Source organism: Dioscorea cayenensis, chromosome 3, assembly GCF_009730915.1.
Source record: "Dioscorea cayenensis subsp. rotundata cultivar TDr96_F1 chromosome 3, TDr96_F1_v2_PseudoChromosome.rev07_lg8_w22 25.fasta, whole genome shotgun sequence".
In the NCBI taxonomy this organism is placed as follows: Eukaryota; Viridiplantae; Streptophyta; class Magnoliopsida; order Dioscoreales; family Dioscoreaceae; genus Dioscorea; species Dioscorea cayenensis.
In genome coordinates, this window is record NC_052473.1 from 3,979,667 (window position 1) to 3,994,298 (window position 14,632).

At 33.8% G+C, this 14,632-nt stretch overlaps 1 protein-coding gene across 2 annotated transcripts; it reads right to left on the minus strand.

The window, feature by feature from the left end:
* Positions 1–1,636: 1,636 nt before the first annotated feature.
* LOC120252717 (pentatricopeptide repeat-containing protein At1g76280) lies at positions 1,637–13,425 on the minus strand. 2 transcript variants are annotated; one of them, XM_039260840.1, is made up of 14 exons: positions 13,181–13,425; positions 13,007–13,067; positions 12,856–12,916; positions 11,242–11,435; positions 10,532–10,639; positions 9,510–9,689; positions 8,568–9,311; positions 5,379–5,474; positions 4,969–5,148; positions 4,278–4,505; positions 3,639–3,782; positions 3,366–3,554; positions 2,546–2,665; positions 1,637–2,427 (listed from the first exon to the last, which is right to left on the minus strand). In XM_039260840.1, the coding sequence occupies exons 1-14, from the start codon at positions 13,192–13,194 to the stop codon at positions 2,014–2,016; spliced, it is 2,733 nt and encodes a 910-aa protein (XP_039116774.1). In that variant the 5' UTR covers positions 13,195–13,425; the 3' UTR covers positions 1,637–2,013. The 2 variants fall into 2 exon arrangements, with proteins under 2 accessions (XP_039116774.1, XP_039116782.1); XM_039260848.1 differs by lacking the exons at positions 12,856–12,916; positions 13,007–13,067; positions 13,181–13,425 and adding an exon at positions 12,306–12,399.
* Between the last annotated feature and the right edge of the window lie 1,207 nt (positions 13,426–14,632).

Consider the following 14,632-nt stretch of genomic DNA (forward strand, 5'->3'; position numbering starts at 1 on the left):
GAACTAATCAAAATTATAACCATAGTTAATCAAGTAAGTTTGATTAACAAAATCTAATAGTAGGGACATATCCACGATTATCTATATTTTTCAGGGATATATATACAATTATGTTTTTTTTAGGGTAAATATGTAATTATAGAACTTTTGAGGGGTTTATAACCAATTTTCTCAAAAAATTATAATAAAGTTGGGTGGCTTCTTTATTAAAAAAAAAAACAATTTGAATGGATGGTTTGCAATTTGCATATATCTCCGTGAAATTTATTCATAATAAATAGGTAATTTTAAATGATGTGCTAATAATACTATTGTTTGAGATTATGAAAAGCAAGGTTTTCAAGGTCATTATCTAAATTAGAGATTTTCCCAAAAAAAGAAAAAAAAGGGGGAAAAAACAGATCAAGAAAAAAAAAAACCCTAACAAAATCAAGAAGAAAATAACAAACAAAATTCTCGGATAGAACCAAGAATAATGCTATTGCCTTGCAAAAGAAGAGGGTAATAATCTTACCAGAGCAAAGCACAGACAACACACCGGAACAAAAGGTCTATTAGACAAGAGAAGACAAGCGTTTGAGGGCAACAAAGAATCCTTTGCAAAAATTGAAAAGAAAAACAAAACCTAAATTAGAAAAAGAGAGATAAGTTGGACGTGAGAGTGGTTTTAATTAGACCTATTCATGGGCGGGCAAGGACGGGTTTGGGCCGGGTTTTATCCATAATTACTAAAATTTAAGCTTGTCTAAGCCCGGCCGGACCCGAAAATCTGGGCCTTTAATCCTTTGCCAAAATCTACCCAAATTTAATGACATCTACCCAAGGCCCGCCCAAACCTGTGTTTTTCATCAAATAATATATAAGTTATAAAAAAAACTTAACAATAATATTAATATGTGAATATGACCAAATATTATTCTACAAAATACTTAAAAATTAAAATACCAAATGCAAATATTTATACAATTACATGAACTAAAATTCAAACCATTATAATCAATCACGATCAATAATATATATATTATATAAATATATACAAAACTAATTAATAAATAATCAATAGAAATTCAAACCATTATATATATAAGTATATACAAAACTAATTAATAAATATATTTTATAATTCGAGCTGGACCGAATCAGATCGGACTTTTAACAATGAAAACCAAAACCAGCCTATTTTTAAAATGACCTTCCTTTTTGTCCAAGACCGGAATATCGAGCTTTATATATTTGTCTAAATCCTCTCATTTTTTAGGCGGACTTTCGGGCTTGGACGAGTAGCCCGGCCCTCGGACATGTCTAGTTATCACTTGACCTAATGAAAGACTTCGGTTATAAAGATTAAAAATAATTGAAGTCCCACTTGAACTTATTTATTTATTTATTTATTTATTTTTAATTAAAATTCCGAAATGAGAAAATTTGAAAGTGTCACATCAATAATTCGGACCCCATCTAGGTCAACCAAACACACACCAAAGTCTCATATCAATCTCCACTGCACTCGCTTCAGTCACTCCAGAAACAAACAAGGCTTTAATCAGCGTCATTAGCTACCTTGCACCACTAGAAATGTCATTTTTCCTTGATGCATTATCTTGACAAAAAAACATAAGATAGTAAAAACAAGGAATTTTTCCTTCAAAATTGTATAAATATATTATTGAGAAAAAAGTACAATTTTTGCATCATGTTGGGAAGCCCATAATTTAGATCACATTGCTGGTGCACTTAGGCTTCCAAGAGATGCATCTGTTTGAATTTCTCTTGAACTCATTGAACTATAACAACAAATATTCCGAACCAACTCAAATGCTGCAAACTCAAATCTCTTTCAGGAGATGTCCTCTAATCTGCATGTGCAAAGCCGATAAGATAATACAAACACATCGGCCCCAACAGCTAGCAATGAACACTTCGATCCCCGACGGTTAGCAATCTTGACAAGAAAAAACATATGCCAACTTTTGTATCAGAAAACATCAAAAGAACCGCTTTTGAGTTAATAAACTAAACACTGGATTTCACTCTTGTTCGGGAACTGTAAGAAGATGAGATCCTTCTTAACCACGGATTATCCTCGGAACACCATGAAATGGAAAATCCAGTAAAAGCACATAATCGTAGGTTCAATAAAGCAGTTGCAAGAAACTCCTGTGAATCTTTGAATAGCTCTAAAATCTTTGCTTCGGCGTCTGAATCTTCATTATATATAAGTTCTTCAAAGGCCGAACTCTTTTCTACAAGACTCGCATCGTCTGTAGAGATCATTTGCATGCTTAACACCTGCAAAGCTTCCATTGCAGTGCTGTGAAAACCACGCTCTACATATGTAGAAAATGTCAACCAGCAAGTTGAGGGATCAGGTTGCATTTTCAATTTCTGAATGCGGTTATTTATGAACTCGATCACATCTATTTGACCCTGACAGAGGCATGATATCCAAAGTGTTAAAATGATGTTCCCAAACAGGGTTTTTTATATATATATATTTAGAAATTAAGGGTGGGATTTTAGAGTCAGTACATTGTTAGCTAATTACCTTTGAATATGCTTGTCTCAGTATTGTATTAAATAACTGAATATCAGGCTGGATATTGGCAGAGGTCATCTGATTCAAAAGACTCAATGCACCATCAAAATCTTCATTTTCTAGCAAAACCTGTAAGATAACAAAAAACACATGGAAGGTAGACTCAAACATAATGCACATGGAAAATACAGGCTGCCTGCAATCAAAGATTCAATTCACCTTTCTCCAAGAGTAAGTGAATAAATAAAAAATTTAAATATTTACAGATAGAATTTTCGAACTTGACTCATAATTCCACACAATTGGAATGTGTTGAATTTTACCTATGCAAAATTGGAGCATAACATAACAATTTTAGTAGACTACCATGTGACCAAGCACCTAACTAGAGTATATGTAGATGTGATCAATTTCTCTAGTTTATAATTATGATAACAATACACTGAATGGCATAGATAATCAACATCACGAGGTTGAGAGGATTACAAGATAATCGATAAATAAATTAGCACAAAACTTTCCATATATGTGCATTTTGCAGTCACTTAAATTAAAAGTCCCCTTACAAATAGTAACTGCATGTTACACCATTCGGAATCCACATACTGAAGTTTGAAGGTATGATAGTTCTTCTTAAATGAGAATTTTTTTTTTAGCTTTTTCATGGGAATGGCAAATGCGGGCACAACCAATTTGAATTCATTGAACAGGCAACAAACATGTAGAGTAGAAAAGCAAAATCCGTATGAAGTGAAGCTGGAGATACACATATCACAAATAGCAGTAGAACATTCTAAGGGAATAAATTAAAAACTTATGCACATAATACCTTTACAAGTGCGGTGTATGTCAATGTCTGTGGATAATAACCGTCACGCAGCATCATGGAAACCAGTACACTTGCAGATCTGTAGCATTGCAAAATGCTACAGCATTCTATCATTATATTGTAGATAGCGACATTGGTTGGGAGATTACATAACCTCATATTTTTGAAGACATCAATAGCAGCACGGCACTGTAGTAAAAGCAAGAACATAAAACCATTATGTGCATATTCAGAATGAATAGAAGCAAGAAAGCACAGAAAAAGGTGACCTACTTGCTTGGCTTTAACTAGTGCATGTAGCACAATGTTGTAAATATCAGTTATCTGGTCAGAGTCAATGTGCCATAACATATTTTCTGCAAAATTTAAGTACCGAAGCATCTCTTCAATCATCCCTTCAGCTCCAAGAGCTCTTATCTGATAGCAATAGAGGGTAAAAGACCTAAGATAATTAACACTACTGGAACTTGAAGGTCAAACCAGTAAAAGCATTTCAGCGAAATTGTTAGAAGAACAAGGCAACAATGCCCGTGATAGACAAGAATAAGAGAGAACAGCTGGAGTAATTTAATAAGGATTAGAACAGAAATAAACTGTGTAGTAGACACATACTTTACAAAAAATTGAGGCACATCTGGTCACAAAACACCTAGTATTTAATGAAATAACAAGAGCATCAAATATGGCTGGAATTTAGAATTTCTTTATAAACAAAATTTAATATTTTAAATGGAGTGATGTTTGTCTCTTCCAGGAGAAGACCATGGCATATCAGTTCTACTTCAAAATTACCATCATGCTTCCAGAAGTGCGGTGTAAATATTTAAGTAAGAATGTAATATGAACACCTTTCCTTGTTTACTGTATTCCCAACAGATAAAAATATGAGAAAGGAGAGAAAGTAATATTTACCAGATTCCTCATTGATGTATAGCTGTGCTGAATTCCATTTTTCATCATATCCTTCTCAATGGCTTTTATCCTTTTCTCAACATGAGATTGTGATAAAATATTGCCCTTCTCATATGGGACATTGACATTACCGAATAAGGAATACAAAAGCTCGTATGTCTTAATATCGGGTTTGACATTCAGATGCTTCATCTTGGCCAACATATGAATAGCACGTTCAGGTTCATCCTGCCAGAGCATCATCATAAACATCGGAGAATGCACTGGCCAAAGAGAATTCTAGGAATATATATTTATATAACTAGTCACTGCATTTATTAAAGAGAACTCTAGGAAGGTTTGACAAGGGCATTCATTCAGAGAATGCACTAGTTAATTGCATATTGGAACACATCTAGTTGTCCAACTGAAACATACAGTAAGGAATGCACCTTTTCATTTATAAAATAATATTATTAGGAAACTTCAGATTATGCAGATATTCCCCCCAAATAGAATATTTGCAACAGAGACCGACCTTTAGAGAGAAATTTGCTATTAAGAAAAGAACTGACTGATGTATTTGAATCATGTTATCACTCATGGTAAAACTAAATATAATTGGGAAAATACTAAAAAAAAAACAGAAGGAAAGCGAGAAATACAAATAGAAAAAATAAATAGTTCCATACAATAAGAAAGTTTGAAATACCACAATGTTACAGGCCGCAAGGAAGATGTGGAAAGCATGCATGTACTTTGGAAGACCATGAGAAATTGTTCCCAATAAACTTTCAGCTAACTCTAGTTCCAAATCTTTGCTATGAGCAATTGAGAGAACTGCAAGGGTTTCATCATAAGGCTTAATGTTTTTCATTTCCAATGCTTCAATCTGGAAGGAAACAAAATGAAGAAAAGAAATTACCACATGGTAAGGAAAGGAAGCCAGAGCAGTTACTCTTTCTTATGAAAAAGAAAAAAACAATAAGCACCACAGATGTTACTTCTTTGATATGACTAACTTGCCACTGACATTGTGCCAACCTAAACACATATATGATGCCACTTGGAGAAAGGTACTTGATAACTTCTTCAACATCATAAATTCATAGAGAAAATTACCAATCTCATGCCATAAGCAGCCCCATTTCTGTGAATAGCAGCTTTCACAAAACCATCATATGTATGAAGAGATGGCTCCAACCCAAGGGCTTGCATCTACATCAACACATAAAAAAGGGGGCCCTGAGAGCAGTGACCTTTTGATTGGTAAGCGATAAAACAAAGAAGATATATGTCCATGGCAGTTGCATCATTCACCTACGTGCATATACAAAAGAAACAAACTGACAATTTGAGGACCAAAAATATTGGGCAAAAAAACCCAGTCAGTTGACGGCATTATTCAAGACAACAAAATAAAAGCAAAACTGTAATGCTCCCACAGATGCATGCTCGCAAGTTATCAATAATGAGATTAATTTGTGAGAACTAGTAGTCATGCTGCCCTCTTTGGATTAGATACCTGGTTACAAGAAAGATAGAAAGAAGTAGATTCAGCAACTAAAACAATAACAGTCAATAATAGCCTGAAATTTTAAATGCTTCATAAGGGATCAGTAAGAAACTTAATTATTTTATCTACCTAATTTTAATAAAAAATTCTATGCTTACAAAAATATATAAAAAATTAACTCAGTCAAATCAAGGGAAAGCCAGGGATGCAACAACTTAAAGTTTGGAATATCATATTGAATGAAATCACAAACAGAAAAAGAAAAAAAATTGCAAATATGATTGCACCCTTGCAGATATGGTGCTGTGCAGCATTCTAGCATTTCCAAGCGACAACACTCAATCAATTGGGGGTTCTTTTTATCTAATTTAATTGATAATAATATGTTAGACAGTTTTGCCTTATGGCACTGTTACATTTTCCATAGAGACAAGGTCAAAAGAGGCCGCTTGATGATCTCAATCTAATTTCTAAATTGGTACACAATTTTTTGTATTCCACACCTAATACCAAAAGTTGATATTCCAAGATGACAAGCTTGCTCCAAAGCTACATAATTATACTGAACATGCTCTCCTAATGATTTTCCATTTCTAGAAGTAAAATCTTTTCGTTTATCCTTTCACAATTATGCATTATAGGTTTTCAAAACCCATCATTCTATTTTTTCTATTTCACTGGTATGCTCGTATCGATGTTCTCCATGATTGCCAAGAGTACCATGCTTGGGGTTAAAATATGCAAACGAGTCTTTGTGCTTCTCTAATGTTTTCAAATTTAAGGTCACACTGCCCCCAGCAGTCAAACTCTTTTCTTAAGCTTTCTTCACTGTATCTCACCACGTCCATTCTACTAATTATAAAAGCACAAGAAGAGTCAGAATAACAAACATATCAATTAGAAAATTCAATGATAATTTCTAATTCTAACAGGCTTCAATTATGCAGTAGATATATGATCATTTCTAATTTAAGAAGAGTCAGAATAGCATGCATATCAATTGAAAATTTGAATGCTTAAAATAACCAGCAAGTCCAACATGAGCAGCTTGAAGTAGCATAACGGCAAAATATTTGTGTCACACTACACAACAACATATGGGATGTTGATACTAATGACTAGAAGTTTATCACAAATATAGGATTTAAACCTGTATATTCCAACAGATTAGCAAAGCCTCATTTCTAAATCAAAGTAAATAATTAAACTGAACATAGCTAAAAGAGACAGAAATAATGCAAACGCAAATGGAAACCCTAAATAAGGAGCACATGATCCATAATTCTAATAATCAAGCTCATACAGACATAATGTGTGTGCACATTAACTTTTCTATTAAATGGCCAACTTTTTGACAAATTAATAGTTTATGTTGCCTTCTGGTTACCACTTGGGAATTGTATACAATCAAGAATATTGGACAGAGATGCACAATGCCATTTTAAAAGAATGAATGTTAAGTGTAAAAGTTGCGCAATATTTTGTTCTACATTTCGTTTTAATTTTTAATCGTTCATGCATGTTTATTCAGTTTTTGTACAAAATTTTACTTCTCTAGTTCAGATTACTGCTCTTTGATATTTTATTTGTTGACAAGTGTAATTTGGCCTCAAATCCATGAATATTTCCAGCATTTTTGTTGGACAATCAAAAGCTTAAACATGGAGCAAGGATAGAATCGATAAGAGAGGATTCCAGTAAGAAGCATGGCCTACCCGTGCCAGGTAGCATGGGTGTGCTTCTCACCAAGGCGCATGCCTACCCATGGTGGCTGACACACTAGTGGATTTTTGTCACCTTTGAAAACCCAAACTCATTCTCTCATTATAAAAGACCATTAAGTGGTTTTTTGAGGCATCTTTCGGCAAGGAGGCTAGGATCCGACTTCACCAAAGCTCAGTATCATCTAAAAAAACATTAAAAAGGAGGAGAAAGCAAAGATCAAGTGGAAATTCATCGATTTGTAGGAACCATCATGCACAGAGGATCAAGAGTTTCTTTTTCTTTACTTTTTTTTAGATTATCTCATGTTACGTTTAAATGGAATATAATGGTTTGTAAATCAAACATGAGCAAGTAGATTCATTTTTATGGTTGGGGATTAGCCATTTGATAAACAAAGATTTTGTATTGGTTTTTCTTTCTATTGTAATGTTTAAATTTCATTTGATTTAATCTTTGGATATTTAATGCTTGTGAGTTGTGAATGTGATGGATCCCATATTTGCATGATTTTAGACACCAAAGGAAGGACTAAAAGGTGAATAGTGATGTTGAAAAACCTAGGATTAAGCCTAAACCCCTAGATTAGAATTTCTTAAGAAACAATGGTTATTATGAAACTTAAAAGGTCGAATTAGATTCAATTACCACGAAAATAGGAATTAATCGAAGTTAGATACGCCGCTATACTCTAGAAGAAAATAGCAAGTACCTTATGATAAACCACTTTTAAAAAATTAAGCACAATAGAGAAAAAGTCATTATATGATCTTTTGTTTATCATTGCGGTGAAACCCTAATCCTAGATGCCCTTGAAATTTGACTTACTTATCCTAAGTCATCATTTGCCCTAGTTTTTTTAATTTAGTTTTCACTTCATTTAAATTTCTTTAGTCTTCCCATACACATAGTTATCGTCTAAATAACCTAAGTTGCAAGAGATTAATAGTCTACAACAAAGTCCTCGTGGGAATGATATTTATTACTACTTGAACGATCCATGCGCTTTAGTTACAATCAATGAACTGGCAAGTTAAGCCGTAATTAAAAACTTGTAAACAAAAATGGTTTACCTGAAGGAATAACTGCTCAGCCATTTCAAAGCAATCTAATTGTGCACAAAGTTGCATCAAGTCATTGAAAGACCATCTCAAAATCCTCATAACTGGAGTAGATGGAGCTACTTTTGCTTTTGATATTTCCCAGGGAAGTTGTGTGCATCTTTTGAAAGTGTCAATAGTACAATCATCATCAATCACAGTAGTACCAACAACGGTAGGAAATTTGTGAGAGTTGCTACTAGACATGTCCTCCCCATTAGTTAATCTTCTTCCAACTGTTCTAGGGAAGATATTGTCTTTGACTTTAGATGAATCAAATGGAAATCCAGCAATCAAGCCTAAATTGAGATTTTGGCTGATATTTTGCCGCAATGGGTTTTCCATGTAGGGTGTATTCATGTTTTGCTGCTGGAAACCTCCTTTTGTTTCCTCTAAACATCCCCCAGTTGATGAACTTAAAGAGTGTCCACTGCCCTTCAACTGCAGTCTTTCAATGGGTATATCATCCATTAAGGGAATAGGAATATCTAATCTTGAAGATTGATACCTTCCTGTAGTAGATGTTTTAATGGAGGATATCCCTTGGTTAACAAGAGCCACCATACGTTGTAACACATGGTGTGCTGATTGCAGATCGTGTAACCTTGTGAAAGACCAGATGAACTTCCTTAGAATTATGATGCTAGGGCTATAGTACCTAATGCAATCTCGCCAGATCTCATGCACAGCAGACAGGTTCTTCTGCAATACTGCAAGCTGCAAAACATCGAAAAGCAAGTCAAATAATGCACGTGCTTCAAGAAAAGTCAGCATGACTTGATATAGGAATGATACTTCATAGAGAAAACACAACAAAAGAATGAAAATGGTTTCAATGAAGATATAGCTGCCAACTAAGAAAACCTATCAACTATATCATATTCATTCCAACAAGACATTCAGTTTACAACTGACCTTAAGAAGCTCCCAATAGGTTATTTCAGACTTTCCAAGATGCCTGCTCTCCATCAGCTTCAAACAGCAGTCAGCATCAGCTAATCTTTTTGCATTTCCACATGCTTTTAAGTACATATTATGCACAGGTAACACATTAACATGATCATTTTCCCCAAGAAAAGTTAGCCATTTTAATGCCTGAACAAAAATAAAGAAAAAGAGCACATGAAGCATGGACATTTATTACTATCAAGAAGATTAAGTTAAATACCTTAGAAACTAAATTATTAAAACACCCTTAGGTAGTGGCATAGACAAAAGAAAGAGCCTATTACACTTTGCACAAAAATAGATGCATCAAAAGAGGAAAAGCAGCCTATTGTACTTTGTAGGGATGTAGATGTGAACCGAAAGCAGTTATTAGTCCCTTTGAAAATTACATAACCCTATTCTAGGGTTTAAGAGCCCATCTCTTGGTTTTGCAGAGGTGCTATGCAAATGCAAAATTTACAAAAATAAAGATACAAATCTTAATATTTAAAGCATTACATGTGCTAAAGACATTACTGCTTTAAAAAATTTATATTGCAAAAATATTGATGTGGCACATAACCCTTCTAAAAGAAACCTTTTAAAAATATCTAACCTTTATTGGGCTTAATAGTGCCAACCTTGTCAGGCAAAAGACTACAACCCAGACAAACACTATCAACCAACTTAGGACTCCAATTCCATTACTAATCTAAATCATATAAGCCAATACAAACCAGCTAGCTAGCTTGTTTAGCCATTCAAAAGACCAAAGTAGTCCTGCCTACCCAGTTATCCACCAACTACAACCACAGCTACAACTAGAATTATGAATAGTGCTCAATCAACCAAGAAATCATCATGAGCACCTTATGGATTGATATTTGAAACATAACTCTTCCATTGGACAAAATTAATATCGCGATTGCTTTTAGAATGTACTGGGGAAAATATTGTCAAAGAAAGAAAAATGAAGGAATTGAATACAAGAAAATGTAATGTCAATGTACCTCTTTAAAATAACCACCTCTAATGAAAGCTTGAGTAATATATCTGCAGGACCTTTTGTTCACATCAATGGCCTTTTGTTTCATCACTTGCCAAGTCTCCATAACAAACTATATGAAAAAGAAGTTATGACCAAGTAGAAAGATAGGAAAAACAGAATACAACAATTGTTCCTCGAAATTTAAAAAGATTTTTAATAAGAAGGCACCAATTCTATTGAACTAGAAAATGTGATACTCATCTTTTAGCACTTAAAAGAGACATAACCACAGATCAAGCTATCACAGAGACAAATTTTAGCATTGCATATTAAAAGTTCATATAAAGGCAGGCATTTGTTTATTGTTCATAACAGAAAATTTTTGCAACCAATAAAAAAGGATCAGCGGAATATAGTGTCATGCAAAGAAAAGAGAATTAGCTATTTCAGGGACTAATTATGACATCGTAGAATAGACAATATAGCATATGTACAGACCAATTGAATGGGGAAAGCAGGAACTTGAAATATATACAGGAAATCCCCATAGGAATATAGAAGGGTAAAAGAAATATCATTCTGCAGATTTTGTACTACCAAACTAAAATCAGAGAGCTACAAGATGGCACAGTAAATAATGATACAAAAAGTCTTTGCTTGCATGACTGATGATTGCATAAGGAATGGGAACTTCTGCATATAAATAGAACCTTATTTCAAATTTTTCCTTACCATGGGATCAGGAGTGCGTGCACAATATTCCAAAATAAAGGTAAAACTGTCAGCACCTAAACAACCACCCTCCTGACTAAGTTTCAAAAGCATCTCAGAAGCTCTTTCTCTCTCCCCACAATGAAGAGCATCAATGATTTGCTTCTGTAAAGATCGAGATTCTGACAGGGAGCAAAGCCCAAACTGATTGTAATCTGTAAACCAGCACATCATTGTCATACAAGATAATAAGAAATAACATGTGACTAGTATTCTGCCTCTTATAAAACTAAACCTTAATCACACTGCAGGATCTTAATACTGAAATTCGTATAAGATTTTTTGAAACAAGATAGAAGACAAATAAAGTGGAAATTAGAAAATTAATTTCAATTATAGATGTACACAGCTAATGTGCAATATTTGGTGGACATATGCTGTTTATTAATTTATTTATTCTTGAGCAAACTTAGTGAAATACTATTCATTAGCTAACCATCAATATGGCAGTCAGTAATAGCAGTGGTTACATGATTGACTGTGCTGCTGCCAATTTTTAATTTCATATAAATTCTAACTAATTGCAACTAAAGCAATTCCTCAAGTCAATGCTTAACGGATGGGGATAAATCCGTACAGCATTTAAAAACAGAACCATGTATATGCCTTTAGACAAAATTTGAACTTAACAGCCAGTAGGTAAGGAAAACACAAACATCTTTAAATGAAGAAAAAAATCTTGGATAAAAGAGATTAAAAAAGAGCATAAATTCATAAACTTCTAGACAAGGTAAATTCTGGGGGAAAAAAGGATAAAAGAGATTAGAAAAAAAGAATGGCAGAAGAATTCATGAGCTTGAAAAGAAAACCATACTCCAACTTCGCATTCTTTACCATTAAATTTATACTGAGGCAGTGTTCCTGAGCAATATGGCATGCCATGTTACTTTAGACTTGAGCAAAATTCTGAATCAGGACCATTAGTAAGCTATAGAAATCTAAAGGCTTCTCCAATAATAAGGCAAATGTAAAGCCGTATACAATGACTGTCATTTGATGTTGGCAACCACATTGATCAGACTTACCACAAGGCAATTGTATGCTTAAAACAGGTTTGAATAATCATTGCTCCTCCTGAATCAGACAAACATGTGATCTCTAAATATCTAAGAAGAACCTCAACTCCCAAGTGACAATTCAACAGAAACCTATCAATTAAAACTTATTAATATATCCTCAAATAAGATAAACAATTGAAAAATAAAATCACAAAGGGAAAACTGAAAACTAGCCAAATGTGTTGAATGATATATCAGTGAATACCATGTCGGAAGATAAAAGTTAAACCAGGCAGATTGTTGATATTTACTATGCACTTAAAATTTTAACTATTTACCCCATGAAACTTATCAATAAAAGTTGATATAAAACGTTTAAACAAATGTAAGATACATATTCATTGTTCATATCAATAGCTAGCTTTGATCATTTACAAACGAAGCAACTATCAAGGATAGGTTTCACACTTAAGTAGCATTCTACAAAGTCTAATATAGTTGAAGAACAATGAGATCAATATTGAAACGGAAACAACAAAAGAGCATAGAACTCCAAAGGCATGATGAAAAAAGATACCTTGCGAGCTCCATAAAGAGTGCGATGAGTGTGTTCTCTCAGAATCATTGTTTTTCCAGACCTGAAAACCCAATCAGAGAAAAATCAACTTTTCTCATAGGTTTCACATAAGAACCTAAAAAATTCCAGGGATAAAAAGCTGATTCCATACTCTCTGCACTTCTCTTGCAAATTTATAAGTGTTGGAAAGCGAAGGGCGAGCAGCCCTGAATCTGCAAATCAAAGAGAACAACGAAGAAGTGAAAAAAAACAAGAGAAGGTTCGCATCGAGCGCATTTCAATGCACAGAGAGACGAGAAAAAGAAACAGCTGCTGGAGAACTCACAGATGTCGATGCATTGCTCACGATGTGCTCGATTGCTTGGATTCTGGAAACTTGCACACAATTTGTTCGACGAATTGCTCGCAGGAGCAACCGAGCTTGAGCTCAGGGTCAACGGACCCAGCTCAAGCTCAACTCGAGATCGTGAAGGTTGAGGCGGCGGTGGCACCACCGGCCGGCGATGGCAACGGCGGCGGTGGCCTGAAATGGGAATTGGTGTTGGAAACGAAGATGAAAATAGTGGAAAGTTGAATATAGTCCCTAACGGGAAAACAAATGCTAAGGTTCACATTTAGTCCCTGAGCTATATTGAAATACTCATTTTGGTCCTTGAATCAGTCAAAATATCACTATAGTCCCTAAATTACATTAAAAAATATATTTATTTTTTTAAATAAACATATAAACATATATATTGATTTTAGTTTTACTAAAAGGTTTATAATCTAGTGGTACTTTACAGGTCACATATTATAGAAATGAACTCGCACTCAAAACCTTTTGTCCCCAACTGAGAGTGCACAGATTTGATGATTAATTTTCTGTGCATGCCCCTGATGTATATAACGCTTGTTGTTTCGGAAAAAAATTAATATTGAAATAAATTACAGAAATATATTTACTTTAGTAGTTATTAAATAAATGATCTGAATTAAAAGACTTAAAAAATCAATTGCATTAATTATTACAACATACACAACCCGTTGAATAAAAAAAAATAATTATTATATGAATTATCACATATTAACCTTATAAGATGAGTAGGTCCAAAGTAAAAGAATTTTGCATAGCTTAATATGAGGGTGATTTTTTTAGATTTAAAACTCATAATTAATACTTGGATATAGTTGAAAAAAACCTAATCGTGGAAATTCAAATTATGTTTTTGAAATCAATTTAAATTTTCATTGAAGACCTTGTTAAAATAATATCTATATTTCCATCTTTTATTAATAATTATTAATAGACATAAACAAGTACTTTTTTTTTACATACATTATATATTAATAGTGTATTTTATAATTCTATTTAAAAGAAAATATTTTGTAAGTCTTGCATTTTATTTGTAAGGGATTTATAGACAACTAGTGATAGATATCAAATTGAAGTATTATTAGCCGATGACCAAATAGTTTATTGGTATTTGGGTCGCCGATAGTTCTCTTCGGCGAATGTGAGAGTTCGATTTTCGGCTGATGACACATTTCTAGAAAATGTGAGAGGTGGTTGTATGCGGATGGTTCCAGCGCCTATGTGTGTACGGGTCCTGCCCCCACTTACTCCACCGAGACTTGTGCATGCCCCTGACGGTTTAGCAGGGCTTTCGGGCTGTCTGTTCCTCTTCTAAAAAAAATTAAAGTATTAAGGGGAGGATAAAATAAGCAGGAAAAGAAATTTAATTGTTAAAATTTTTTGTTTATTTGCAAATGAGATTGAGTTTATGGGCAAGTCCAA

Coding starts and splice junctions, on each gene's coding strand:
- LOC120252717 (XM_039260840.1), bottom strand. Junction 4,506..4,968: donor TTGCGGCCTGTAACATTGTG/GTATTTCAAACT, acceptor ATGCTCTGGCAG/GATGAACCTGAACGTGCTAT. Junction 2,666..3,365: donor CATACACCGCACTTGTAAAG/GTATTATGTGCA, acceptor GTTATCTTACAG/GTTTTGCTAGAAAATGAAGA.